Source organism: Labrus mixtus, chromosome 9 (assembly GCF_963584025.1).
Source record: "Labrus mixtus chromosome 9, fLabMix1.1, whole genome shotgun sequence".
NCBI classification, from domain to species: domain Eukaryota; kingdom Metazoa; phylum Chordata; class Actinopteri; order Labriformes; family Labridae; genus Labrus; species Labrus mixtus.
Genome location: NC_083620.1, coordinates 22,299,262 through 22,326,412, shown reverse-complemented (window position 1 = coordinate 22,326,412; position 27,151 = coordinate 22,299,262). Strand labels below are relative to the sequence as shown.

Below are 27,151 nucleotides of genomic sequence, written 5' to 3'. Positions count from 1 at the left end.
TTTGTGTAGACATTCATAGCTTCTGCTAAGATTTGCTAAAGGTAAATTCCTCCTCCATGTCAACAGTCGGAACAAGATGCGTTCACCCTGCTGACTGACCTGTGGGTTTAATATCCTGAACATGCCTTCTAGTATCAGCCAGCTGCAGACTAAAAACGCTTCTCTGAAGTTATTTTCCGGAGTATTCTTAGTGTAGAGGGCTTAACTCTGTCTGGCTGTACGTTATTACAGCTTACACAGACGGACAATTTGACAGACATAGTGATACGCGCTAAATGAGTCATAACAACATTATCAGCAAGCCATGAGCAGAGATCTACTCAATTCCGGCTGTCTGAACTGAGGCTGGTGATACATTGTCTTTAATTCCTGAGGAATTTCGAGAGGTTGAAAGAGAGGGCAGTGGGATGTTCCCCGTAGTTTTACTACACAAATCTAAATCCTCTGATTCCCCGTGCAGACGTGTGTATCAGTCGGGCCGCAGCCTCAGAAATTACAAACTATTGACGTCTGATGGATTTGTTAATTAATCCAATTAAGCAGCGCTTTTGGGTCATTAAAGGAAGAGCGTTTGGGGGGAAAGCAGATCATTAGGAGTCACCGCCTAATTATCTGCCCTCAAACAAACTGCTTTGAAATGTTTATATAGACACTCATTAATGACTTAGCCGCTAGTTCTCATGAGCAGGAAGAGGTAACGGCCTGCCCTCCTGCATTCCTCCATGCGGCTTCGCTAAGCCAAAGTCGGCCTAATCCTGGATCTTAAGGTGTAAAATCCTGCTTGATTTGGATTAGGATCAGATTAATGTGTATTAGTGGAAGTTATAAAGATACAGCTTTATGGACACTGTCACCAGACACAGGTGTGCGATTTCTTTACTCGAGAGTATAAGAGGCTCTCTCCTGTTTCTCAAGACGCCAACTGTGTCTCACAGCTTCGGTTCAGAAGGTTAAACTCTCAGAAACAACATGAGAACTGGGGGATTTTTGAACTCCATTTCGCAAAACTGAAAAATTGGGAGTGATGCAGAAGGAAAGAGGCTGCCTTTACTAAGTGTGTTCTGGGCTTCGGTCAGAGATAGAGATGGGTCTCACCTGTGTGCTCTCTGGTCATTAATTGGCCCCGCAGCCTGCTGTGTGCTGTCATACAGCCATGATGTAGGAGGTGGAAGGACTCTGCAATTTATCAGCACTTACGAGTCAATTTGTCAGGACCTAGAGGAGTGGGTGCTGCGGAAATCAGGGGCTGATTACAGGAGCACCACCACCACAGCCAATATTTAAATCACTTCTATGCTTGGGGTCCTCAACAACAGTGTTTTCCATTTCTTTTTATTTGCCTTGAAATTGCCTTTTAATTTCTATTATTCTTATCTCCTCAACATAATCCCGGAGTGTCGTTGTGAGTGAGTGTGCCACCTCTTGCCCTCGTCTGAACAGCCCCTCTGAGGTGAGTAAAAGGTCTGACGAGGACTTGGAGGAGAGATAACAACCATTTAGTGTATAGCAGGAGGACAGATCGCCTGATAACAGGGCCAGGCATGATAGATGGCGGTATCCATTTACAACCCTCAGACTGAGCAGGGCAGCAATAAGCAAGTCACCACCAGCTCGACGAGGGCAAAGGTCCCCTCATCTCTCTCGTCTTCTATTTCACACTTGCGAGTATACTTTCTTACAGGCAGGCCAGCAATGTGAGAATAATCTAGATGTTATCCACTGAGAAGTTATCAAACCCCACTGAGAGATAACTGGAGAGATTTAATACCTTCTCATACACCAGAATGAAGTGGTTAACCCTCCAATTAGCTGCAAATATGAAACCTTTTCCTGGCAAGTGGCGTGTAATCCAATTTTCCTGACACTAGTGTCTAATCCAAGAGCAATCCTTGGAGAATCTGCTGTCTGGTCATCTCTATTAGCAGGCCTCATTCTCACGCCTCTCTCCAGAAAACATCCCACAGCGAGACGTAATTGGAAACCTTGGTGTCTGAAAACACAGGACTTGACCATTAGGGGCTCAAGATTCGGCCGAGGGTGAAGCGCATGGAGCCACCACCTATAGCTCTTAACGCTGATCTCTGACCCTGCTTCCTGTTTAGGTGTGACACAGTGTTTCCTCAAATGACTGTGAGGTTCACAGGTTTTAACTAAAGCACTACAGATATCTGCTTCTTTTCAGGAAACAAGGACCCGATTCACGAAACCAATCTGTGACAACATTTGAATATGGAAAGATGAAATCCTGCAGAGAAGTGCTGACTAAATAAATGGACAAACTTGACAACCAGAAAATGAATGTAGAACTGTCAGTCACAGCCAGCACATTTGAGCCTTCACAGTTGCGTTTTTTATGCAGAGAAGTATTCACTTTTCGGGACATCTGGACGCATTTCAGTTTGGACAGGTAAGCCAAAATGGCTTTTCAGGTTTCAACTTGAAAACAATTACATCATCACTTACAGGTAATTGCAAAGGTGTGTTATAGAGCTCAAAAACAGCCCTGACATTTTAAGTGTTTTTTGTCTTAAACTGTCCTACTTCTTTTGAAAGCTTTTTGTGCGAGTTTTTCTTTGTGTGAAATGCCCCAGTAGCTCCCGTTCACAATGCACATCCCCTAATGTCTTATAATAGGGTGTAAGACATTCGCTTCCTCATAACAGAAGCAAGTGACCTGGAAAACTCCAGCCATCATGGTCCAGAAGCTCTGTAAAGACCACCATGTGATGGTGAGGACGGAGGAATAATGTGTAACAAACAATACAAGAAGACTGAAGCTGACGTAGCTCCACATAAACTGTATCGATTGGCATACATTTGATTTTACAGAATGAATAGTCCAACAACCAGTTAAAAGAAAGGAAAGCAACGCCCTCTTATTGTAGATGCTGCCCATTTTCATTTGAAGAAGATGTAAAAAAAAAAAGGTTGCACTCAGCAATAAGAGTCATGTGCAGGAAGGGCGACATGCATGGAAACATGGTCTCCACAGGGGTTTGTGCTGTCTGCATGAAGGATGATAGCTTCTCTCTGCACACATCCCACATGGCTGCACCACTTTATAAGTGACTTTATGTGTGCTCAGCTATTCAAAGTTACACAACCCCCCCTTTACCCTGAGAGTCCTTGGTCAATGGAGAACATTTCACTCCTGTGTGTATTAGAATGCAGCCTCTTTATTTCACAGCATAAAACTAAAAAAATGCACCAAAGGCGAGCCTCTTGAAACACACTTTAACTAGAGTCCAATGTTCAGAAAGTCTGTTCTGATGGCTGGGAAAGTTTGTGTCTACATGAGCCCTGCAGCAACCATTTTCTACTCAGGACGCATTCTAGTAAAACAAATTAATACTTGAGTCGCGTTCAAATACACTGATTTGTTCCAAATGTGTTGTATTCTTTGAGCAACATAGAGCCTTATAACATTTATTTTTTTGTTCTCTTCTATTTTTTCTCACAAATTATATTAAGACCATCTAAAAAACAAGGTCAAATCTGATGAACAACTTTGGAAAAAATGGTCACTGACTTACCTGAGCACACATGGAGAATTCCTAACAGAATTACAAATCCAATAGAAGTTGGAGACATCATTCAACGTCTCTCTTTTGAGAAATGTTATAGAGTAATCCAAATTATTCACAACACAACTCAGGCATCCGCTCCTTCATGTCAAACTGCAGAACAAAAACTTAAAATCCATTGAACATCCAGATTTTAGTTTTAGAGTCACAGAAAGTGGAAAAAATGAAAACAGTCCAAACGCAGTGAATCGGGAGCTTGTTAAGGCTTCTTTTTCTATGGAAGAAGACCACAGAAAATACTTGTATAAAAAGTACAAACAGCTGGATATTTCAGCACATGCTCCGTATCAGTGCGTCAGTTGGACTGAATGGAGAAATGTGTTAAAAGTATGAAAGAGCAGAGAAGCACTATCCTTTTGATTTCATCCCGGTGCAGCTGTGCGCTCGGACCAGTCAGACGATCTCATTCAAACCATTTAGTTCCTTTGTGCGTAAAAAGGGACGAAATAATAAATCCACTGAAACTGAAACTTGAGTTAAAAGTGCGTAAAATGACACGAGCGGTCGCTGTAATCCACGCGTTGACGCTCTGTCCTTGCAGTCACATTATATCAGTCCAGTTTTGAATCTGTCACTCGAGATCGGAAACTTTGCGAGTTAGTCCTGTCCTCCCTCATCCACCAGATCACACACACGAGATCAGAGCAACTTTTCCATCACTTTTCCCCCCGGTTTCTCCTCCGCTGCAACTCCGACGGATTCTCGTGCGCGTCGCAGACCCTGAAGCTCAGGCGCGAGGGGGCAAACACGGATTCATATTCACAGCATTTCATTCAAGGAAAAGCAGAATGGCTCGTCAATTGGTATGCGCCTTTCTACCCCCTCCATAGACCCGACAATGTTTCCCAGAGAGGAAATTTAACCTCTTCCCGCCTGGATCGCTCTGAGCAGCGCAGTTACGCACAAACTGGCAGGCTGCTGTGTTTTCTTTCACGTTGTCCAATAATGTAAGAAAGCTTGTAAAAACTATTCGGACATGTTGTTTTTATTCTTTCTGCGGTTCATGACTAATAACACTTGTAAAGTCATAGTCCACTGATACTCCTGAAGGGATTTAAAAGTGTTTTTTTGAAACTGGAGTTATTATATAATGGTTCTGACATAGCCTACTTTAAGCTTTTGTTTTGTCTAGTGTGGTTTTATAGTCCATTAATATTACAATATGACCGGCAGGATTAGCTATAAATGCTATTTTTTTTTATCCTTCTGAGGTATTATAAAGAATACTAACCTTTAACTTAAAACTGTCAAAACATCATATCTTATACTCGTGTCATATTTCGATTAAGACGTTTTTTGTTTCAATTTTAAAACGTAATGCTGTTCCATGTTAGATGAGCTTCATTCATGGGGTTTCCAATCAGATTCTGGCTTCCAAGTAAAAGGAAAAAAACCCAGAAATCCAAAGGAAAAAAAACCTAAAATAAAGTGCATCAGTGCACTAGATTAAAAAATCTGGTTTGACTTTTTATCTTGTGATCCATGGCACTAATGTCACATTTTCCACTAATGTGATACAAACTTGGGACTCTCCCATAAAAATGTGTTTCTCATCTTTATTTTCAGCTCAAACTTCAGTGAACCGGGGTTTTCTCTGCTCTGGTGTGATCAATTTCTCCAACTGTTTCTTTGAAGCTCTGAGTCATCCACACTTCAGCCTCAGAGAACTTCTGTAAGATCTTGAAAGTATAACTTATGAATGTGCAAAGTCATCCTGCAATAAAATATCTGCAATGTGTGTTTGTGTGTGTGTGTGTGTGTGTGTGTGTGTGTGTGTGTGTGTGTGGGGGGGGGGGGGGGGGGGGGGGGGGGGAGCGAGAATAAATGACTTAAAAGAAGAACTGAAAGATTTACACCACTTTCACGGCTCAATTCAAATCTTCCGTGTCAGCTCCAATGGGTATTTGTTACCAAACAGCTCCCTCCAGTGGAGAATGCCTGAACTCGTATGAGGACCTGTTTTCCACATGTGATATCCGTCAGCTAAAGAGTGCCCTGGTGACACATTAGTCATCAAGCCCATTTGTGCTCCATATGTGTCATGTTTCAAATACTAATTATAGGACACACAAACACAATGACGTTCTTGTCTCAGATATTCAATGCTGTGGGCTAAACTGTGGAGAACCATCACTTATTGTGTGATAAATGTAGTTTCATTAAAAACAACAACAATCCTATACTTATACTGAAGAAGAAAACCAGAGTGAAGGGAGACTCAATTTGCCAACCTCCCTACTAAATCCTGAGTAAATATTAATAGCCCTCATTAACATTTCTGGGCCAAGATAGAGCCCAATTTAGCACATTACAAATTAAAAATGTAAATTAAGTTCAAACCGTTCATACCAAAGTTAGTCATCAAAAACATAAAACATCTCCTACACATGAAAAGATGAACATCAATGATCATATTAATAGTTACAAAGAGACTGTTACTTTAAAAATGGCGGCCATTATGACCATAAGAACACGACATTTAAAAGAAGTACTTAGATCTATTTGAACCAATCTGAATTTTAAACTAACCTTTACATTTCTATGCAACAGTCTGAGACACTGCATGAGCCTGAATGCTGCCTGACTGACACATTCATGTCTTCAAACTCTGAGCGTGTTGATGCTTCTCACTCATCCATGTGCGGGGTTATATTACAGTTTTAAACACTCCATTACCACTCAGTCCTCATGTGCCCTGTTTTTCTGAAAGCTTTTGCAGCCCTGGATCTGTAGAGAGGCTTTTCAGCTGAACAGAACCAATTGAATAGTCACATTTCCTCCAGCCAGAAGCAATTATAAGAAAGTCTTTTTCTAGACCTCAAGTATTTCACACAAAACCACAACACTACGAGGACATTTACAGAAGCCCTAAGCGGACATACATCCTTACATTTTATTTTGCTCAGTTTTTCCGTGACAATGAGTCATTTCTGATTGGTTTCTCAAGATCTCGACTTATATATCTCTTTATTTCGAGATAAAAGCGCTAGTGTCTCTTGATTGTATTTAACTTCAGATCAGATCCGTCGTGATCTGGAGGAAACAATCAAAATTGAGTCCTAATCAGAGGAAAGCGGTGAAAAATAAAATGTATGGATGCATGTCCTCTTAGGGCTTCCATACAGGTACAATGCTCTATCGTCTTCTTTTTCTAATAATAGAAGAATAGGGTGTAAATGTCGATGAAAAGAGAATACAATCTGTAAATTATGTATTCTTGTATTTTTAAAATTAAATTCAAGCATACAAAGTTTACATTTGCATGGCTTCTCTTTAGACTGTAACCATACCACCTTATCTTCATAATTTATCTCTCTGTAAACCACTTCAAGCCGCGCGTGTGAATCATTTCTCTTTTGCTGTCAAAAAAAAAAAGAAAGAAATATTGCACACTAAGAACAAGTTATGACACCTGAGTTCCATGAACAGGGAGGCTCTCTGTCCCTTCTCTCTCCCCGCCCCTTGCAACCTTGATCAGACCAGCCGAGGCATGAAAAAATGACACATTGTCAGGGCTGTGATGGCGGCAGAGACAGCGGCGAGCTTTTAACACCACAGCCAAATCGTTTTCACACAAAGCAGCTTCCAAGGCAATACAAGGTGCAGAACCCCATCCAGGATAGCAGAGCTCCCCGAGGCTTTTTAACAACTGATGAAGAGAAACCAAACAACGCCAAAGATTTGATGAGCCATGATATTTTAGATGATAGATGTGCAATGTAACACTTTGTGTACTCACTGTAAAAGCCGGGGTTACATTTGTGCTGTTTGTTGTGGGATTGCCTCAGAGTCTGGCGGTTTTGGTGAAGTCCAAAATTGTTAGGCAGCCGTTTGCACCAGTGAGACTTCTGTGACCCTGTGATGCGATGGGACCCGTGTGGACTCTTATGGTGGTCTTTAGGAACTCCCAGCATGACCAGCATGGCAAACAGCACCACCAGCAAATTCAAAACCTGCATGGTGCCTGCTGTGCGGGGCCTGAAGATGGGCCTTTAAGTCTCATAAAAACTTGCTAGTTCAGCTGCTGCAGATTCTTACTCCTTGAAAATTTGAAAAGAATCACATTCCAACCAGAAGATGCCCTCGAAAAAATGGTTAGAAACTGCAAACATCGCCGCACTTCCCACCAAGTATCCTTCATGCTGCTTCCCGTGAGTTCTGCCAAATACATAAACCCCTGCAGTCTTGGCCGCTCTCCTAAATCCAGCGACAATGTTTCCCCCCAGAGCATGATGGGATCTTAATGAGGGCAACTCTGTAAACAATGTGCATGGTGAGGTTCACTCCTCGCTCCATCTCGCCATCTCACCGCTCAATGGAGAGTCTGTCTCTCATCTTCCCGGCCTTTTTTTAAAACTTGATAATTCTCCTTTTAATATTCAAAAGGAGTTTGTGAACCATCCGGCTTCTCTTATGATGTTTCTATGCATGCAGCAGGACGGGGGATCCTGTAGCCATCATGCTGAGTCTCCCCTTTCAGACATGTTGGACTCCTCACAAAACTCAGGCCCCCTCAGCATAGAGGTGACGGGGTGACACACAGGCGGGGGGGAAAGCAAAGGAGCACATTCTCTTTTTTTTCCCCTGACTAAGTCTATTTAAGGGCTTTCATTCCTGTCTCCCCAGTGCACCAAACAAGATGGCATAAAACAAAACCTTTCCCCCCCCCCAAAAGAAAAGATACTCCCCATGGAGAGGCTACAAAAACTTTTTCTCCAATGGACAGAAAAGTGCACTTTTCCATCCTCAGAAAAAAAACAGTGATGCATTTTTGGATTTCACACACCACAGGCTGAAGTTTTCCCTTCTGAATTTGTTTGCAAGTAAACACAAACTTGTCAAAGTAGTCGGAGTCACCTTGCCTGGAATGTGGCAGTCGAAGGTACAGTATTTCTGAGCTCCCTTCACAGGCACTCTAGCTGGATGGTTAGCATACTTCACTTGCCTCACATTCACTCCAGCCTTTTTATCATCCACTCCCTGCCCTTGAGGAGCCATCCTTTTCTTTTTTATATCCGTTGTGCTGCTTTTCTTTTTTACAAGACAGCATTTCAAATGTGTAGTCTTTGTGAGTTGGTATTTGGGCACTGGGTCTCCAAGGTGTTTTGAAGAGATAAACACTAAAAACATGCGGGAGAGGACAATGCTTGGTGGAGCTCTTTTTGAATATTCCAAAACAATCAGGGAATAGCTGGAGGGTAATTTTGTCCTGCCTGCCTGTGGTTTTGGGGCTATGATCGGTTTGAGAGTTACACGGCCAGCTACTAGTGAATCAGAAACACAGTCGAGGTTGAGTTTTTGAACCTGCAGGTGTACAATGCTCTCTGTTATAACGGGCAAGACTCTCAGGCCTGTTTTATGCTTATGAACAGATTTAAAGTTCTGCAGAAATCACCATCATTTGAAGTCTTACTATGCAACATGCAAATTTGATTTCCAGACAACAACAAATGCTCTCATTGGCACAAGTTCCTCGATACTCAGCTCACCCCTCTCCTCCTGCCTCCACACTTCACCTGCCCCTCCCGTCCTGTTTAACCAACAAGTATCTGTGAGTCGGCGAGAGAGGCAGACAAGTGCTGATAAACATCTGAAAACAAGATTCTGCAATCAATTTCAAGTGCCCGTATGCATCTCAAAGATGACTCAGTTGTTATCTGCTTGTTTTATAGACTGGAGGAACTCTTCTTTGATTTGGGAAGTCTGTTTATTCTCCTGCAGTTGTACTCTTGCGATGACACTTTGTTATTATGCCCCAAGAAACAGCGTCCCTGACTGGGCTGTGCTGTCCTGCTTCCCCCATGTGGTGGCAGGGCTCACTGCTGGAGAGGGAGGGTCCATGAGGAACAAAAACTAATGAAACATGTTTGAGCCTCTGAGTGACACATAAACAAACTCAAGGATGCGTCCATGTGAACACAGAGCTGAAAAAAACAAACAAAGAGAGTTTGACTTCACTGTCTTTTAGAAAACCATTGCTCCACAATAAATATTCACTTGGGGTATATTTGATTTTTGCTATATCCATTTTGAAATGTTCCTTATTCAACTTTTAAAACCTCAAAAAGACACGAAGAATCTAGGTTTAGAATCGAGACTTTTAACCATATGGAAATGCAGTTATTAACCCGAGCCAGCGTTTCTTCATTCTCTTGCAACACATGGAAATCTCTTGTTCTTTAAAACTTCCTGTAAGAAGTAACTGTTGCATGATGGGTGTGTGTGGTCGCCTCGGAGTCTGCAGGATAGGATATATATCATGCGAAATGAACACTGCCCTGTCATGCAGTGGGCGTACAAACAGGAGACCTCTCCCTGCCCTGTCACGGCCCCCCTGAGGATGAGATGATTTTCAGGTGGGATGACAGATTGCTAACGTGGGACCGAGAAAAGACTGAGAGGAAGGGATGAGGAGATGGGAAGTGATGTGAGGGCGGAGAGGAGAAATGACCTGAAGTCATGAGGAGGTTGGATCATATTGGTGTTACTGTGTCTGCTAAAAGAGGCAACTAATATTTTCTGATTGGTTGCTAAGTTACTGTGGAAACATTATGCCAAAGCTAATGTCTGAGACTTCATGTAAAATCTTTCTTATTTTTCGTAAATGACATTCTGTTGTGATTATTACTGCATATCAGCAACACATGTATATTTGATAAATAATGATAATAATGCTTGCTTTAAGCTAAACAATGTCAAAAAGTGTGAAAAAATGTTGTATCAATGTTATATTTTTCACAATGATATGACAGAGAATAGAATAGAATTACTTTATTGATCCCAAACTGGGAAACTGTGGTGTTACAGCAGCAGGTTATCCAACACACAATATGAGTAAAAAACACAATGTTAGCAATTGTGTCAATTGTCAATGCCAACAAAGACGTTTATGGCAGGCGATGAAAACACCAAAATGACGCAATGTGACCATGCAATTTTAACATAAGCAGTACATTTGGCAGTCACTGTGACATGAAAGTAAATTTGTTTTAAGTTAGATATTCATGGGATGCATCAAAGTGACCGATGCCTCCATGCAACAAACGAGCAGTTTAAAATGTACTTTCTTCTCCTTTGTATTTTTGACTTTATGAGGTTTCCATTTTTTATTTAAAATATCTGCTTCACGATTTTGTTAGTTCAGTAAACTTTCACCCTTTCTATTTGCAGTTTAATAAAACATTTTTTTTTGGTTCATACCACTTTCATAAGCCAGAGTGCTGCCTCTATGTGACTGGTAGTTTTTTTTTTTTTCATGCTACAAACACAATTCTAAGATTTTCTTTGCTTTTTGTACGATCCCCTCTGAATGCAAATCATCAAAATCTGGAAATATGTCCTCAGAGTTAAAAGACAAATTTAAATTTGAATCAAAGCTTGTTAGTCGGACAAAAAGCGACCACATTTAGACCTTGACACATGTCAGCACAGACTGAAAGTGAAGCACTAAGTGCAGTCCTGTCATATTTCTGGATCATCTAAAAGCAGAGACCTCAGTGATTCTCGGTCAGTTTCCCTCTGCCTGTCCACTGTGGACAATATCTGGCCCTATAGTCCGATATAAGAGCCCAAGAATGTAAAAATCTGGGCTTCTTCCCAGAATAAATACAGTTTACCCACTCGGGATGAACCTGAGAGGAGCCAAAACTTCCTTTAAAAAAAGACAGACAAGGCTTTAAATGTCCCCTGTCACTATTTTATTGAGCGATTGCCAGAGAGCAGAGACATGGACAAAGCAAGAAAGAAGTAAAAGAGTGTAACAAAACATAAATAGAAGAGTGAAGCAGTCTTCTTCTCACTGTACCCTCTCTGTTCAGTTTTCAGACGTGAAAAAAAAAAAAGGACAGGGTTCCAGAGAAGAAAAGGACAGAGAACCAAACAAATCTGTTTCTGTTCAAGGAATGCCCCCATGCATGACGTTACTGCAAGAAATGTGAGGCAGAAAGAACGAGGGGGAGCTTCACAGGATGCCGCGGCGAGGTTTCGGAGCACAAAGCAGGATGAGGCGATAAACAGGCTGTTGCTTTTCTGCTTGCCTGCACACACTGAATCCCCTCTTTTCTTCCCCGTGTCTTTTAATGGGCCTCACATTAGCATCTGTTTAGCGTCAGCCTCGACATGGCCTGTGGAGGCTGATTAAAATAACCCGGCTATCACATAACCTCCTGGCAGCGACTTCAAAATACAGTCACATGTTGGAATATTTGCTGCAGCAGACGTCCAGGAAGTTAGCGTGAATGTTTGCCACTTCTGTTGTCGGAGAAATGTTTATTAGTTGTTTATGCTCAATGTGGAAAGATGTGAAGTTTATTATGTTAGCAACAAGTATTCAGCCTTACAATCTGCACAACAGTATCCAACTTTTTCTTTTTCTCTTTTGTTTTTTCAAGACTCCACCAGTGTAACATGAAAACGAATAGTGGAAAATAGATGATATTTCGGTGTCTCTGGCTGTCCTTGAATTGCTCCTTTTTCTTCCTATGCAGCTTGTTTGGTGACCTGCACGTCACTCCTACGCTCATATAAAATGCATAATGGCCGAAACAAGCAGCATTGTGTCTGATGCTTAATTGGCTTAATTGGTTTAGAGACAGGAGCGCTTTAATGACTGACAGTGGGCCTCAGAGTAACTGAGCCAAGAGATTCTATTGTTCTTATCGCTGCTGGAGCAAAGCCAATCGCATGCCAGCAAGATACAAGACGAGATCCCGACAGAGAGCAGAGCTCAATCACAGCAACAATCTGGGCATTGTTTAAGAGGAAACATAAACGTCAATTTCCTGATATAATCTTGTTCATTTTGTTGTAACTGCATTACAAATGTGAGCTTTAGCTGTTAGGCATTTTGAAAAGAGTTCATTGAAGTTCTTCTATTCAAATATCTTCTTAAGATAAAGATGATAAAGATGTGACAGTGACGGATGAAACAGCTCAATTAGTGTTCAGTTAAAGAAACTGATTGACATTCAGGACAATCTCACCAGTGTTCAACTACACAGCTGACTCTTTGTCATTGCAAATAAGTAAAAACGTTCAACTCCTGGAATCCAGACAAGAACAAATGTCTAACTTTAGAATAAGAGCATTACAGATGAATCAGTAGCTCAGTTTGTCATACTTAAGTCAATCCCCTTTTCATCAAAGCACAATTAACATTACATGTACTCATTGTACAACACTGGTTGGTTCCACATAAGTAAGCTTGACCCAAAAGTCAGGTTCAGTTGGTCAGTGTGAACACAAAGGTACCATACTGGTACTGCACTAGTCCTCACCGTGCCCGAGTCCACTTGAAGAGGGGGCCTCGGGCATGATTCATGTGTACTCGAGTAGGTTCCGCGGTAGATGTGAACACATCTGAATAGCAAACTGTGTGACTGAGTCCATTACGCAAACAACCAAACCTCACGATGTGCGCTCACCGTACGACCCGATTGTCGGGCCCAACCTGACAGCTCACATTGTACGAGTTAAATCGGGGGAGCATTCACAATCGGCAATAGAAGACTCCCACAGACGGAGGTTGATTCCAGTTGTCTCATCTGCATGCTCAAACGGCAAAAGTGTGCTCACTCTCTCTCTCTCTCACACACGATCTGTATCACCAATAAACATAATCTTCTAGCAGCTAAATCATAACAAATATTTCCTGTCAAAAATTCTGCCAACATTTCTTTCATGTTTGGAGGGAGGAAAAAAGATTAAACAGACATGCCTACTGTTGAAAAGTTGATTTTCAGACGCTGTCTGTCAGTTTTTGCAGGTAAATCAGGGGAAAAAAGCACTGAAGTGGTACGACTCAAAAAACGGGTCTATATCAGCCTAAATTCACAAAGTGTATGCCTGGCTTTGGAAATTTAACCCAATAATGGCACTGTCTGAGAAACAGAGTTTATCCTGGGAGGGGGAAACATGTTTGTTCCAAAGTTCTTACAAGTGTTTAATCGTTGTTGAAACACTTAAAATCCCAAAGTCAAACTCAAAGAGCCACTTGAGGAAAAGTCAGAAGATCAACAACGTCTGCTGGTGTAATCACTAGTGGGCCATTAATATCTGTACAAAATTTAAACAATCCGAGAGTTGTTGAGAGATGAAGTGTTAACCAAATCCTGCACTGTCTAACTAACAGAGGGACCAAACATTGCCATTCAACCTCACTACTGTGGCTGAATAATCTTTAATACGTTTGGGAGAGTTAGTGGATTACATAAATATACCTCGTTAAGAAATGTGTTTTCTACATTTGTTCTTCAATATTATTCAAAAGAAATCAATCAAATTAGAAAAACACAAACACTCTCTACATTCTAGACAAACTGCGACTGTAAAACCAAACTGTCAAGGAGCTGAGAAATGATAGGACAGTAATATTTGTCTTTCTCAAAGTTATTTCTCCCACAAACTTTCCAGAGTATCATTCTGCAGTAGTTTGTGGTTTTAATGGGAACTTCTGAGAGCCAACATCGGTGAATGATCTCTCTCTGAAGACCCTGAGCAGAGAAAAATGCAAAGACAGTGCTCAGACTAAAAGAATTCCCCCCCCCCCGCCCCTCGAATAAAAAGCCTATTCTTTCTTTCTTTCTCTCTCTCTCTCTCTCTGGTGCGATCAGCTGCCAAAACAAACTGGCGCTGTGATGAATGTAATAAATATGATCGATGGGATATCTGCCGCTGCTGACCTCACACCACGCGCCGGAGTCCAGGGAGCAGGTGCTGCTCAGATTTACAGCACGGCCCCCAGCCCCCCACCCACCCACCCACCAACGCCGTTATTCTCCTCCCTCCCTCCCAGACGCTGAGCCCTTCTGAGACACAGTCACACCACCCAGTCTCACACCGAGGCTCAGAGAAACAGGCCTAATATTGGCTCTATGACTATGGATGAATCATATCGGCGCTAATAAAACCCAGCAATAGTTTTACAGTCCATCAAGTCGTCAGTCAGCACAGTTATTACAGTAATTTCTGCTGGGAGGAGTAGACGTGCTGTCAGAGAGGAGGAGGATCACTCTTTTATGTGTTTGCTCGTAAAGATTGCTAATTGATCTAAAGGCTAAGAGGGCTCTGGAAATGAAAGAATACAACTTTTTACACTGTTTTGGAAGAGTAACTAGTAACTGCAATATATTATCAGTGAATTCTAATCAACATTTTAATTATAATAAGAACTAATAGCATTTCAGACTTTGATGATCATAATATAACACTCCTCCTGTGCTGTATGTCTCTGGCTGATTCAACAGGGTAACCATCATGTAAGCTTTCCAGATGCGCCACTACAGTGTCAAAGCCCTTTCACTTCAAGACTATGCATCCACATTAAGGTCTGGCAGACTATCCGTTTCACTTGATGCTACGATAGCCTTATTCAGACTGCCGTTTTAAGGCTCCATATATAAACCCCTATGATGTTTTGCATTCAATCTGAATGTCACAGAGGGGTAATTGGGGGGAACGGAGTAATCCATTTTCTGTACAGTCTTTGGCAGGTAGTAAGAGAGGCATTACAGGGGCAAGACCGTATCAGCGTAGCCATCAGGGAAGCGCAGCGCTGTGTGTGTGTGCATGTCTGACTGTATGTGTGTGTGTATGTGGAGCTCCCACTGTGCCATGCTTTCTTATTCAATATGATACTCATGTGTTTGAGTATCTAAGTGCCGTGTTGTAACGTGTATCCAACTCAAACGGGATAGAACCAATCACAAGAAAGAAGGCGGGACTTTGATTGGATCGTTAGCTTCGACAAAGCTTTTTAATTGGTCGAAAAAAAGAGTAGGATGAGTCATCAGAGGTTTGAAACGTGTTAAAGGAAGAGAAGATCAGTTATTTTTTATTTTTTTTAAATGCATTAGTAATTACCAATATTCATATTTGAAATATTTCCTCAGTAACACACAGTAAGTGCCTGAAACACTTGCTTATCTGTTCCAGTTTTTTTTTCCGTTGCTGTTTTTTTCTGAATTGCACAGTGATGTAAAGAAAGTTGGAAAAAGAGAGGCTAAAGACTACACTGCAAATTATTTGAAAATTGGAACGTAAAGTCAATGTTATAGCAGTTATTTGAACCACTTACTCCTGTTAAGTCAGAGGAGCTAAAGAATTCACTCCCCTCCCTTTTTGAGATGCTGAAGAATGTGACCCATTTACATCATAAGACAACACTTATTATCCTTTCACTATGAGATTAAACCTTTCTGACGGGGCAGGAGCAGCTGATTATTAGCACTCAAGCAAACCCTATACCCAATCATCTCCCCAATTATCACCAGGACACAAGGAACGTGATTCTGAATATTCCTAATTTAATTCTCCTCTTGCAGTCTTTGCGCTTAGGTCCTCTGTACAGTTGAGCTAACTCCCATCTAACCCCCCCACCCCCACCCCCATCTCTCTCCCTCTCTCTCACACACACACACACACACACACAAACAAACACACTTCAGTGGCTCTTGACCACATTACTCCACTTTCCATCAGACGAGAATGACTATTAGACCCATTTCCTGGGATGGCGCTAAGCTAAGCTTTGCAGACAAGGGGGAAGAAATTAGATTGAATTGTGAACAGAAAAAAAACCTTAACTGCGTGTAGGACATTAGTGCATGGTTAGAACTAATTATATCTCATGTGAATCACTCCTCCAGGCATGGCTCGGGATCTTTCTCTTTGGTTGCACTGCTAGCAAACGAGCGCTGCTGCTGTACTGGGAGTAATATGAGAGCGCGGCTAGCCTAGCGTGTAGCTCCCTCTTTGTTTCCCGTATCATGATTACAATAGCACTAACACTGATGAACATAAGTGAGTGTCATGGCTATGTGCCACACTGACGCCGTGCTGACTCTTGGGTAATATATGAGGGGGGCGACACTGTCAAGGAAATTGGTTTTCAGGCTGGGAACTCTCAAGGCCAGAGCAGCAGCAGCAGCCCGGTAATGAAAGCAGAGGACGAATAGAGAGTAGAACTCTCCATCTCTCTCATGGTAAAGCTGTCAGGGCCATGTTTCCACACACAGAGCACTCAACCTCCATAGTAGGAAGAGGAAAACAGGCACCTTATAAGCAGTACCAATATGGGGATAATATTAAAGCAAGACATGCTCGATTTAAAGTCCAATATGTTCAGGTTTATTTTTTATATTGCTGTGAACAACAACTTGTTCTTCTTAAAACTTTGCGTCACCTGAATAAAATGCATCTGTCATGGCAGTTCGAGTGTCTATGTACAAGAAAGAGGTGTTTTATTTGCAGTGATTACCTTGGTAAAGCTCTTAAAATGATTTATTGTTCTGCAAAATAAGGAAAGTCTTGTGAATGTGTGCAACAGCTTGTAGTAGCATGTCCTGCTGATTGTACTTCCTATAAAACAAGCCTGGCTGCTTCATTGCATGTGAGCAGGCGTTGGCAGAGACGTTAGCTGATGTCTTCTTGTCAGTGAGTCAATGTGCAAAGCTCTCCAAACGTTAAGTTGATCTGAAGATAATGACATGATGAGCAGACGTCATTAGAGTACAGGAGTTAAGGTAATGAAATTATAACAGAAAGTACAAGAGATAAATAACTCATTAGTAATAACTTCATAAAAGCTCTATAATGCTTTCTTCAAAGATTTGTAAACATGTTGCTATAGCAGCTTCCTTTGAGATGTATTCTAAAATATTGACTATGTAAACTCTACAGCAAGAATATTAGGTAAACTTATACTCAGATTTTTTCTGGAAACATTTCTGCAAACAATTGACATCAATCTTTACATGATTCAATTAATATTAAAATATTGTCCTTTGGGTCTTTTATTTTCAGAAGATGATGACTAGATAACATCACGTCTTTCATGTTTTTTCAGACCGAAAAAACTGCAATGACAACAAGTTCATACTCATCTTTAAACTACACTATCCCAATGTCTTCACTTCGGAAGAGTTCAGAAAGTCATATTTGGAGGAATCACTCTGATTTTCAGATACAGCTTTCCTGTGTCTTGGCTTGTTCTCCAGCAGTCTTACACATGGCTGTTGGGCTATGCCAACTTTGAAACACAAATTCAAGCAGCACGCTTTGTTGGAGGTCTTATCAGGCGATCACCAAATCAGTTCCTCATGAAGAACAATGAGGTGTACAGTACATGGGTTGACACATGGAAAGAACACAGTACATAAATGTAGAATTTCTGATTAAAGGAAAATTTGGAGAATTTCTTTACGACCAAACATTCATTTCTGAACTCCTCCTTTTTTAAATCTATAGAAAAAAACAAACATATAATGGCATCGGAGAAAAGCATATTTTTGCAGTGGTCCCTTAATTTTTTTTCTCCAAGACTGTACATTAGAGGAATGGCTAATATGTGCCTTAGTGAAAATGTGTCATGTGACAGTGTGTCAGCTGGCCGAACTGAGTCACAGTCTCTGTCACAGTTTGTGTTAGAGGTCTAACTGACCTTTTTTTTTAAGTCTTTGAGAGAATGTCACTCTATATATATATATTATATTTAAAATGTTACAGGAAGAAGAAGAACCCTTATTTTCAATGCATGCATGATAACTGTTTCTGTGGCATAGTCCTTTCAGCAGCGTATCAGCCACCATAGTATGCAGCTTTCACATGTTCACAATAGAAAGTGCTTCAAGAGCCCTCATTGTATTGTGTGTATTTCGATTGATAATTTCAATGCCATCTTCCTAATCTTTCCAATTGTACCAAAACATTAACCACCCAGACTCTTCAGCTCTCCAAAAGACTTGACTTTGTTTTCCCATGACCTCTCTGTACCTCAGTCAGTACAGTGAGGGGATTTTCTTCGTAGACATTCAGGGTTAAATGCTGCGAGTGAAGAATAGAATTCAATATTGCAGTACTCTGTACCCCTCTCTTCTGCAGCCAATCAATGGCTACAAAGCGACAACCTTCAATTTCCTCCCTATTTTTATTTCCATGACCTGAAAAATACAGCAGCTCTCCGAGGTCGCCTTCCTTTGTGATCTGGGACGAACACAACGGAAGCTGTCAGCAGAGAGGCGGGATATGAAGCATGATGTTCCGTCTGAAGTCACACTCTCCCTTTCATGTCCAGGCAGAAGAACCAAAGAGCCTTCTCCTTCTTGTGTGTGTGTGTGTGTGTGTATGTGTGTCTCGGCCGACAAAGAGCGAGAGTTTTAGTAGACGCCTCTCTAAATCCTCTGCCTTCACACAGGTCAGTCTTATTTATTATAAATGTGAAGTTCTTTGCAAAACTCTTTGATATCGGAAAACAATTCAGAGCTGGCTGAGAGTCTGTGTCTGGGGGGACCAATAAAAAACCCTTTAAATGTGCTGGGAACGTCAGGTCAGCATGTGGTTCCTTATAAAAAAAAAAAAAAGGTTCAGATTACAGTTTTAGACACACCGAAAGACAACAGGTCATAAAACCATTCTGCCTCAATGTCATGTGTAGGAATGTGATCAGATAAGGAGTGAAACTTACTCTGAAATCAATGAACCTCTTTCTCCAAGAAGTTCACTTAGATCACATGACAATTAAACCCAAGCTGGCACCCTAAAGGATCCTGCAGTGTAACGCTTGAAGGTGCACTCCTCCTTCACCTGAGCTCAAAGTGGCAGCTGTCAAGATTATCTTCATCCAGCGAGTCACGCACCCTGAAAATGGAGTCTTTGGCAGACGCCCACTTTGCCCTATCAGCGGCAGACTGAGGTATTAGGACACATTAGTCTCATTTCCAATCCACTGACTGGGCCAGATCAATTTCTTTCATTTCCATGCACAGATGGGATTAAATGGCCAGATTAAAGATGAACTCTGGCACTGTCCAACCAACGTATTTATCATCCTTAAAATGAACTCAGACTCAGTGAGGCAGATATGACATGATTAAACCTCTATTCCACACAAGCTTATCTTCGACTAAATGAGACCCCTATTGAGAGAAATTAGAGATTTCTGCACTAATAGCTGTTTGCAGTTAAAATGTTGTTGGCAACACAGATAAGATGCACAGTGTGATGCCAATTATAACTGCATGATTTTGTTGGTTAATTAAAGTATTCCAAGCAAATAAAATCCAGAGCTGTCAAGGTATAAAACACAGCGATGACCCTCACCACAGCTTTGGCAGTTCATTTGGGCTTTTGTTCCCCAAGAAGCTGTGTGGGGTCCAGCTATTTACACCTTGGGAGGTAAGTGTCCTGCAGGGATGACCCACTGAGAAGACTTTTTCCCCCCTCACTTAAAGCCCAAATAATCCAAACCAAAACACATACGTAATCACAATTTCTCTCGCAGTATCCTGTGTGTGTGCTCGTGAAGTTAGTCTTTCCCACATGTGAGGACCCCCACCTATTCCTCTTCCTGTCAGAGGCCTGCGGAGATATTGACTGCTTGCACTGATTTACTTGGAGTATTCCAGTGCACTTCCTTTTCAACTCTTAAAACTCAAACTTATTCAGTTTGAAGAATTCATACTACAAAACAGATTTCTGCTTCAGACTGTAATTTACTCATATTGTGTTTATTATCCTGGTTGGTTAATCCAACTCCCAAGCCCCATTTAGGCTGACTTGGTCACCTTAACTTGGTCTTGGTTGCCCAACAGGTCAAAATATGACACTTTAGATTCTCCTCCATGTTGTGTTAAAGTAAGCTGCTTAGTATAGAGCGAACAGATGGCTTAGAAAATACTACACTTTCACCAATGAGACTGGAGAGCAAAAAGTTCCATTAATTCACATTAATTAGTTACGTGGTATATGTTAAATTAAAGGAGTCACAGCCTCTGGCCTGTTTGGTTGTGCCTTCTTTTCTCTTGTGTTGCAGGTACAGGTGAAAGGTGCCATCTTAGTCCTTTCAGCGAGACTCTCTGCATGAGCCTGGTTAGGTTTCTTTATCCTCCTTTTCCATCCAACACATGCACAATACACTTTCCACGCACCACATCCCATCCTTCTTGCAATTTGATTCATGTTTTTGTACATAAATGTTTCATCAAGTGTATTCTTGGTGTCTTTTTCTTTATTTGCCATTGCCCTCAAGGCAGTCATGACGAAGGTTACTTTATATACAAGTATGTATATTATTACTTATTCAAGCCATGATCTTTTCCATAAGTAAGCTTTATTTTAAGAGTAGAACTGGATATTGTGTATCTATTGTAGCTACATTGACTGCTTCATTTTGGGTGCCTAACCTGAGGTTGTCTATCTCTGTCTAAACTCAGCATGTACCAAATTGACACTCCAGTGGTATCTTGATTGACGTATTTTGAAGCTTAGGGCAAAAGACCAAACCTCCATATTTAGAGGTTAAACATGACCGTGTGTTGGATAGACAACATACTTTATACAGTATGAATGAGTAACAAACTGTATTCTGTTTCATTGCAAGAAGTTTGATATTTTATACCAAGTAACCCATGCTCATCTCCTCATGTAGAATCAACTTGATATTACCTCAGGTTATGTATGTATGCAGACACAAACTAAGAATCATGGGAAATGAGGCAGCAGTACCTGTGTAGCCCAGAGAGTTGTCATCCTCGTGTTCGCTGGTAGGAGCTGTTGTTGCCCCTTCGCTGGCTCCTTCCTGTGCGACTCCAGTCTCTGTCAACAATAATACCACAGGGACTGAGAACCTGGACGCATTCTGTCCACTTTCCCCCCCACCCACGGTCAGAACCTGCAGCCCTCTGCCTCGCTGACACACGCACAGAGCAAACACACAAAGAAGTGCCGAGCTCCATCCTTTGGGGGTCTGTCCCTGAGTGCAGAATCCAAACTCCCACATTGCAACAACAATCCCGAGAGTTGTTTATAATCCGAGTGAGTCTGCTGGAAACAACATTAAGATCTCATAAATGTGTCAACCATTTGTTGGGTTAAAATCCATCAGAATGATGTTTCTAGCTTTTCTCACAGCAGGAGGTTGTTCTCTTGTCCAGTGTTGGGGCTGAGTGTTTTGTGTGTGGGTGTTAAACAGAATTATCTCTCCCGTATCAATAGCCATAAGTGGCTGCACCCCTAAGGGAGCACATGGGCCGGACAGAGGAGGGAGTGGCCGGGGACACTGTGCATGATTGACACCGCCACTCTGCATGCACACGCACACGGTCCTGATGCAAATATAGTGATGCACCATTAATTGCTAATCAGCTCCTTTTGATTTGGGCCCGTCTTTCTGTGCATGTCGTCTTTTGGAGTGACAGGTTGAGTGTGTGCGACAGGAGGTGTGAGGGCGGGACAGAATGGGGGGGGGGGAGAGGCCAAGAGAGCCTGGTTGTGCATGGCTTATGGGGGGAGAAGGGAGGCCAACTGTGCCCTCATGATGGCTCTGTGTGGAATAAATCAGACCCAGCCGTGCTTGTTCTCTTTGTGGCCCTCTGACAGGGGGTTAATTTGCGCCGGGGAGGTAAGAGGAATCTTAATCAAAGAGCGTCCAACCCCTTTAAGCTAACTGAGCGGCAGTCTGTCGGAAGTATCCGTTTCCTCAATGGGATCTGGCATCACTTCTGATAAATAGCAGACGGGCAGACGGAATCGCTCATTGGTGGGTACTTTAGATCACTGGAGTGTGAAGACGAGGGCGACCACTCATTTGATCAACCCCTCCCACTCTTAAAGAACTGACAGAAAAAAAATAAATGCAAGACTTTTCCACCCCAAAACACACTTTTCAACAGATTTCGACACAGAAATGACATTGAAAACATTGTGATCATTTCCCCCCTGCTGCTCGTGTATAGTGTTGCAATTTATGTGACAGTTGAAGGCCCTCACGCTGGGCACAACCTATCATCATGCACTTTTGTTTATCCAAACAGCAGCTTCAGACTGACAACTCGGAGGAGCAGGGAGTCTGAGTCACACACAAATAACCACGTAGGTTACTCTTTCATGCACATGAATGGAGCGGGATGATACACATAACACACAAGATGAAAACATGCTTGACATGAAGAAACGAAACATCAAGCAGAGAGTGAAGTACTGTCTGACACTTACAGGCTGACACCAGGAAGATGTGGCTGTGTTATTTTGTGTTTTTAATCTGTTCAACCAGACAAATTAAACACAAAGGCAGCTTCTGCTTCACACACGGAAAGTATTGTGGCACTGGCGCTGACAATTTCAGGCTGGAACAAGTTTAAGAAAAAACAAAAAAAAAGAAATCTTTTCCGAGAATGAGGAGGCTTCTGTGTTTGTTCTTGCAAAAAGTAAACATCGTTCAATCAAGAGCTATGCAAAAGGCAGATCAGATACAAAAGATGTGTGATCTCTTCCAGTATTTGATAGTTGGACTTCTTGGCTTGAAATAAACATGTCATTATAAACCCTACAAAGAGGGAATGAAGGTTCCTTCTTGGCTTTGAAAATACAAGTCCAATTTGTCCGTCTCATTAAAACCTTGTACATCCTAAAGTATACTTTCAATAAAAAATAAAAAACTCAAGATTGTTATTAAGCCTATGAAGTAGAAATATTTTCTTCAAGCATCAATATTCAACCTCTTCATTATCTGAAATACCTTGAATTGCCCTTTGGTGATCCATTATAATACTTGTACTGGAGCTTTCAATTCACTATCTTACTATTGGCATTTCTCAGCTACACTGATCAAAAGCAGATAGTCTGCTCTGTTGAGTGGATTTTGGCGACCCCTGTGGACAAAGCCTGTACATGCCCTTGTAGTATTCTAAAAAAAAAAAGGATCTGCTGGGTCTGAGCTCTCTAAAGTACTACACAATGTGAAGAGAAAAAAACCTCTTTTGGTTTTGCAGTTTGCAAAAACGATGTTGGTTTCTGAACCAATGGCAGCCCTCAAGTCTCTTGTGCTCTTTCTGTCTGATTCCTCGGGTGGTCTTCAGTCCAATTAGAGACAACTTCAGAGGTCATTTAACGGGTGTTGCACCCAGCTCCCCCTTGGGTCTGAGGAAACAAAGTCAGGACGTCAATGTTGTCCCACTGGCCCCGATGTTACCCCCAACACTGCACCCAGCCCAAGAATCCCTCTAGGCTAATTAATGGGTCACATGTGCAGATAACTGACTGCTTACTAAATTATGCAAAAGCCAGCCTGCCCCCTCTTTGGTCAGTCTTCCTGGGCCTCTGATAGAAGTCCTGCCCAGGAGTCCTCCTCAAAGACACAAGCTGGCTCCATTTCTTTACTGTAACTTACATTTGGATAGTGATGGCCAGTGACTACTAGAAGAAGCAGTTGAATAGCTTGCTACATTTCTCTGGGCTATATCTCCAGTGTAGTGAAGATTAACTTAATATTAAGCTGGTCGCTTAGTTTACTACATCTTAAAAGTAACTTGCATAGCACTGCCTTTTCAGGTCTACTTTAACTGGCAAAAACTTGAGTTCCAGTTTACAACTTTGTCACTGTGTTGACCCAATCAGCATTTAACTCCCTGTACACCCAGCTGACATGACAATAAACCTGATGTCTGACTGATTGCTCCTGTTGTCGAGCTTGTTTATTGTGACAAACGCCGGGAGCTCTTAATAGACGAGGATGCAGGAGCTGTAGCTGTTGTTTCATTGTTATCTTGTCAAGTATTGGCAGAAGCGCTCCAGCCCCGGCAGTCTGTAGAAGTGATGGATGGCCTTAAAATGATGAGAGGGGGAGTCAGGTACTGGGACTTGTTATCAGGACTGAATGATTGTTTGCTGTAGGACAAGTTCCTCCACACAGGCTGACATGCCTGTAGCGAAACCTCGAGCAAATTCAATGATTAAATTGTTTTCTACCCTAACACTTTTTGTCTGATGAAATAGAGAAATGTGAACAGGCAAGAAGAATGATAATTGTGCATAAAAGCTAAGAGGTTTCCTTTCTTTGTACCATTCATTATGGAGGTTGAACATTTATATCTGGTCTTTTCTTGTTAATATAATGACCTATAACATAATCACGAGAGTATCTTCATCGTTTTGGACCTGCATATTCGGTATTCTTCACCATAACTGGCGGCACACAAAAGAACACAACCAGCACAGTCTTTCCAAAAAGTCATTCTCAGCAGAAGGCGGTCTGTGCGCTTCATCTGTTTCCACAGCTCCATTACACTAATTTACATTTTGATTACACTTTCTTTGTTTTCTGCATCACTAATGGAGTTTTAATCAGGCCTCCAGATAATACAGTCACAGTGAGCTCTCACTGCAGCAGAGGGAAAGAGAAGGACAAAGTCAGAGTGGAGGAGCGGGTTTTGTCTGAGACTTTAAGAATAACTTTGAGCAAGAAGAAAATCTAGACTTACACATTTGAGATAAATGTCATATTATTTGATGGAAGATAAACAATTATAATATTGCAACTCAAGAAACCCTAGTGTTGATTTGAAAATAAAACATAATAATCCCCAAAAGACATCACACGACCCATAACTTTACATTTATGTGAAGATATCCAATTACTATCTCCTCACAGAAGCCTTTTGAGGAATAGTTTGACTTCTGGGAAATAGAGAGAATTAGACGGATTTAATTTGTAGCTGAAGTCAACAACCAATGAGTTTACAGTATCTTATTACAAAGACAGATTCAACATTTCAATGCTCAAATGTTTTGCAATGAATGCCCCAACAAGACCTCAGGAGTGACAGCTTTCAGACAGAGAGAGACCAGCAGATACCCAGATGAAAGACATACAGTATATTTTATTTTTTATTTAACCATTATTTATCCAGGAAAGTCCCATTGAGATTAAAAACCTCTTTTTCAAGGGAGTCCTGAAAATATATATTATAAAAATAAAATATATATATTTTTCTGACTTTATTAGCCTCACATGGAGCCATGCTAACTATTACCTCCTGCTTCTGGTCTTTATGATAAGCTAACTCACTTCTTACTGAATCATACTGTTAACTACACATTAGAGATGAATCCATTTTTTACATTTATAACTGAAGATAAGTGAAATAATGAATTTCCAGATTAACTGTAAAATATATAATGAATAAGTATGAAAAAAAAGGTAACATATTTTAAACAATTACAAACACTGAGATAAGTCACAAGTTGTTGGATATTTCAGAAAAAGAATAATGAGTTTGATAGCAATAGTTTGTAGACACAGAACCCGCTGGGTATGCAATTTGGAAATAACAACAAAAAAAAAACAGTCTGAGTTGTGCTGCAGCTGTCGTGAGAAAGTGGAGTAGATGACACATACTTAATACACATGTGCACATTTGGCATGAGCTCTGCTGACCGACTGGTTCTTAACATTTCATCATGTATGAAGGTCTGCCACCACATCCACTGTAAAGTATATTAATAGCTAATTGATAGCTTTAACTCCAGGCTAGAGTCATAGCCCACCATACTATAAATCACTTAGGAGGGAAAACTGTGTTTATGATTATTACTCTATATGTTATGGGTCACACTGCCAAGCCCTGCTCAGGCTGGCAATAAAACAGTACTATTCATGTCTGCTTTTTAAGGATCTATATCTTGATTTGTAGAGAATTTATACATCTTTGATTTATCTTTTGATAAACACATTATAACATAGAGACGGTCCCTTTCTGCACACTATAATAAGGCCTTAGATTCTTGAAAACTATGGACATATTTGTATACGAGTGGAAAAAAACAAATGTTCACTGCCTGATTTTGCAGATATTTTCCACACAACTCTTAAATGTCGATAACAGTCACAGTTCTTCTGAACGTTGCTCCAGCTGGACGAAGAATCAGTGCAATGACAAACAGATTGAGATCAGGTTCACCACCTCGTCACTGAACGGATGCACACGGGAGTTCACTGTTGACAGTCACACTGCAGTATGTGTGTGTGTGTGTGTGTGTGTGTGTGTGTTTTATCTCTTCCAATGTTTCGTTGGTTACAAAACCCACAGTAAATACATGCACGTCACTCTTCAAAGCTGGAATGTGACTCATCTGTTAACGCAAGAGTGGCTGATTGTGGTTAAATAAATAAAACTGCTAATGTCAAGGAATGAAACATGTGCCAATTCGCTTACTGATGGATTTGCTTTGAGGGCATCAGCAAACCCAAACCGCAGGAAGAAAAACAGAGAGACAGTTCCAGGACAAATAGAGCTGATTGGCTTGAAGGGTGTTTAATACTGCATGGTCACTTCACCAAACTTCTGCAGACTCTCAGTGTGTTAGCCGCTAGCACTGTTAGCATCACAGCTGCTGCTGGGCCCCTTTACCCAGGGAAGATGTAAAATTAAAAGGAAGGGACTTTCATTTTCCACAGATCTAATTCCTCACACCTTTACATTACATAAGATGCTTATTAAAACTGTTTTATCTCAGCTTTGTTTAACAGCACCCATGTCAAGTAAGTTCAAAGCCTAAGAGGAGTCTCAGCTTGCTCCGACTCGAGGCAAGCATCCTCAAAACTGGCAAAAGCCAGCATGTCTGATGACCCTGAAGTACTTTTTTCTGACCAGAGTGAAGCAGATTGAGGAAAAAGGAACAGGAGAAAAGAGAAGCTAACTCACTTCCCTTTCTGTAGGTGAGGAAAACAAGGTCCTCTAAGGATTTCAAGTGTTGTAGCCAAGGTGAACAGCCTCTGAATGCTTGTTACGTATCAG

At 41.4% G+C, this 27,151-nt stretch overlaps 1 protein-coding gene across 6 annotated transcripts in view; it reads right to left on the bottom strand.

Moving 5' to 3' along the window:
- Positions 1-27,151, bottom strand: part of robo1 (roundabout, axon guidance receptor, homolog 1 (Drosophila)) — a 226,610-nt gene that overhangs the window by 124,754 nt on the left and 74,705 nt on the right. For 4 of the 6 annotated variants that reach the window (XM_061046938.1, XM_061046934.1, XM_061046936.1 and 1 more), the window contains one exon: positions 21,084-21,173. The exons of 1 other annotated variant lie outside the window; for it this stretch is intronic. In XM_061046938.1, coding sequence (XP_060902921.1) covers positions 21,084-21,173 — 90 coding nt within the window. Of the gene's footprint in view, positions 1-3,533; positions 4,474-21,083; positions 21,174-27,151 lie in introns of those variants that run through there. One more of the 6 variants, XM_061046937.1, reaches the window with a different exon arrangement.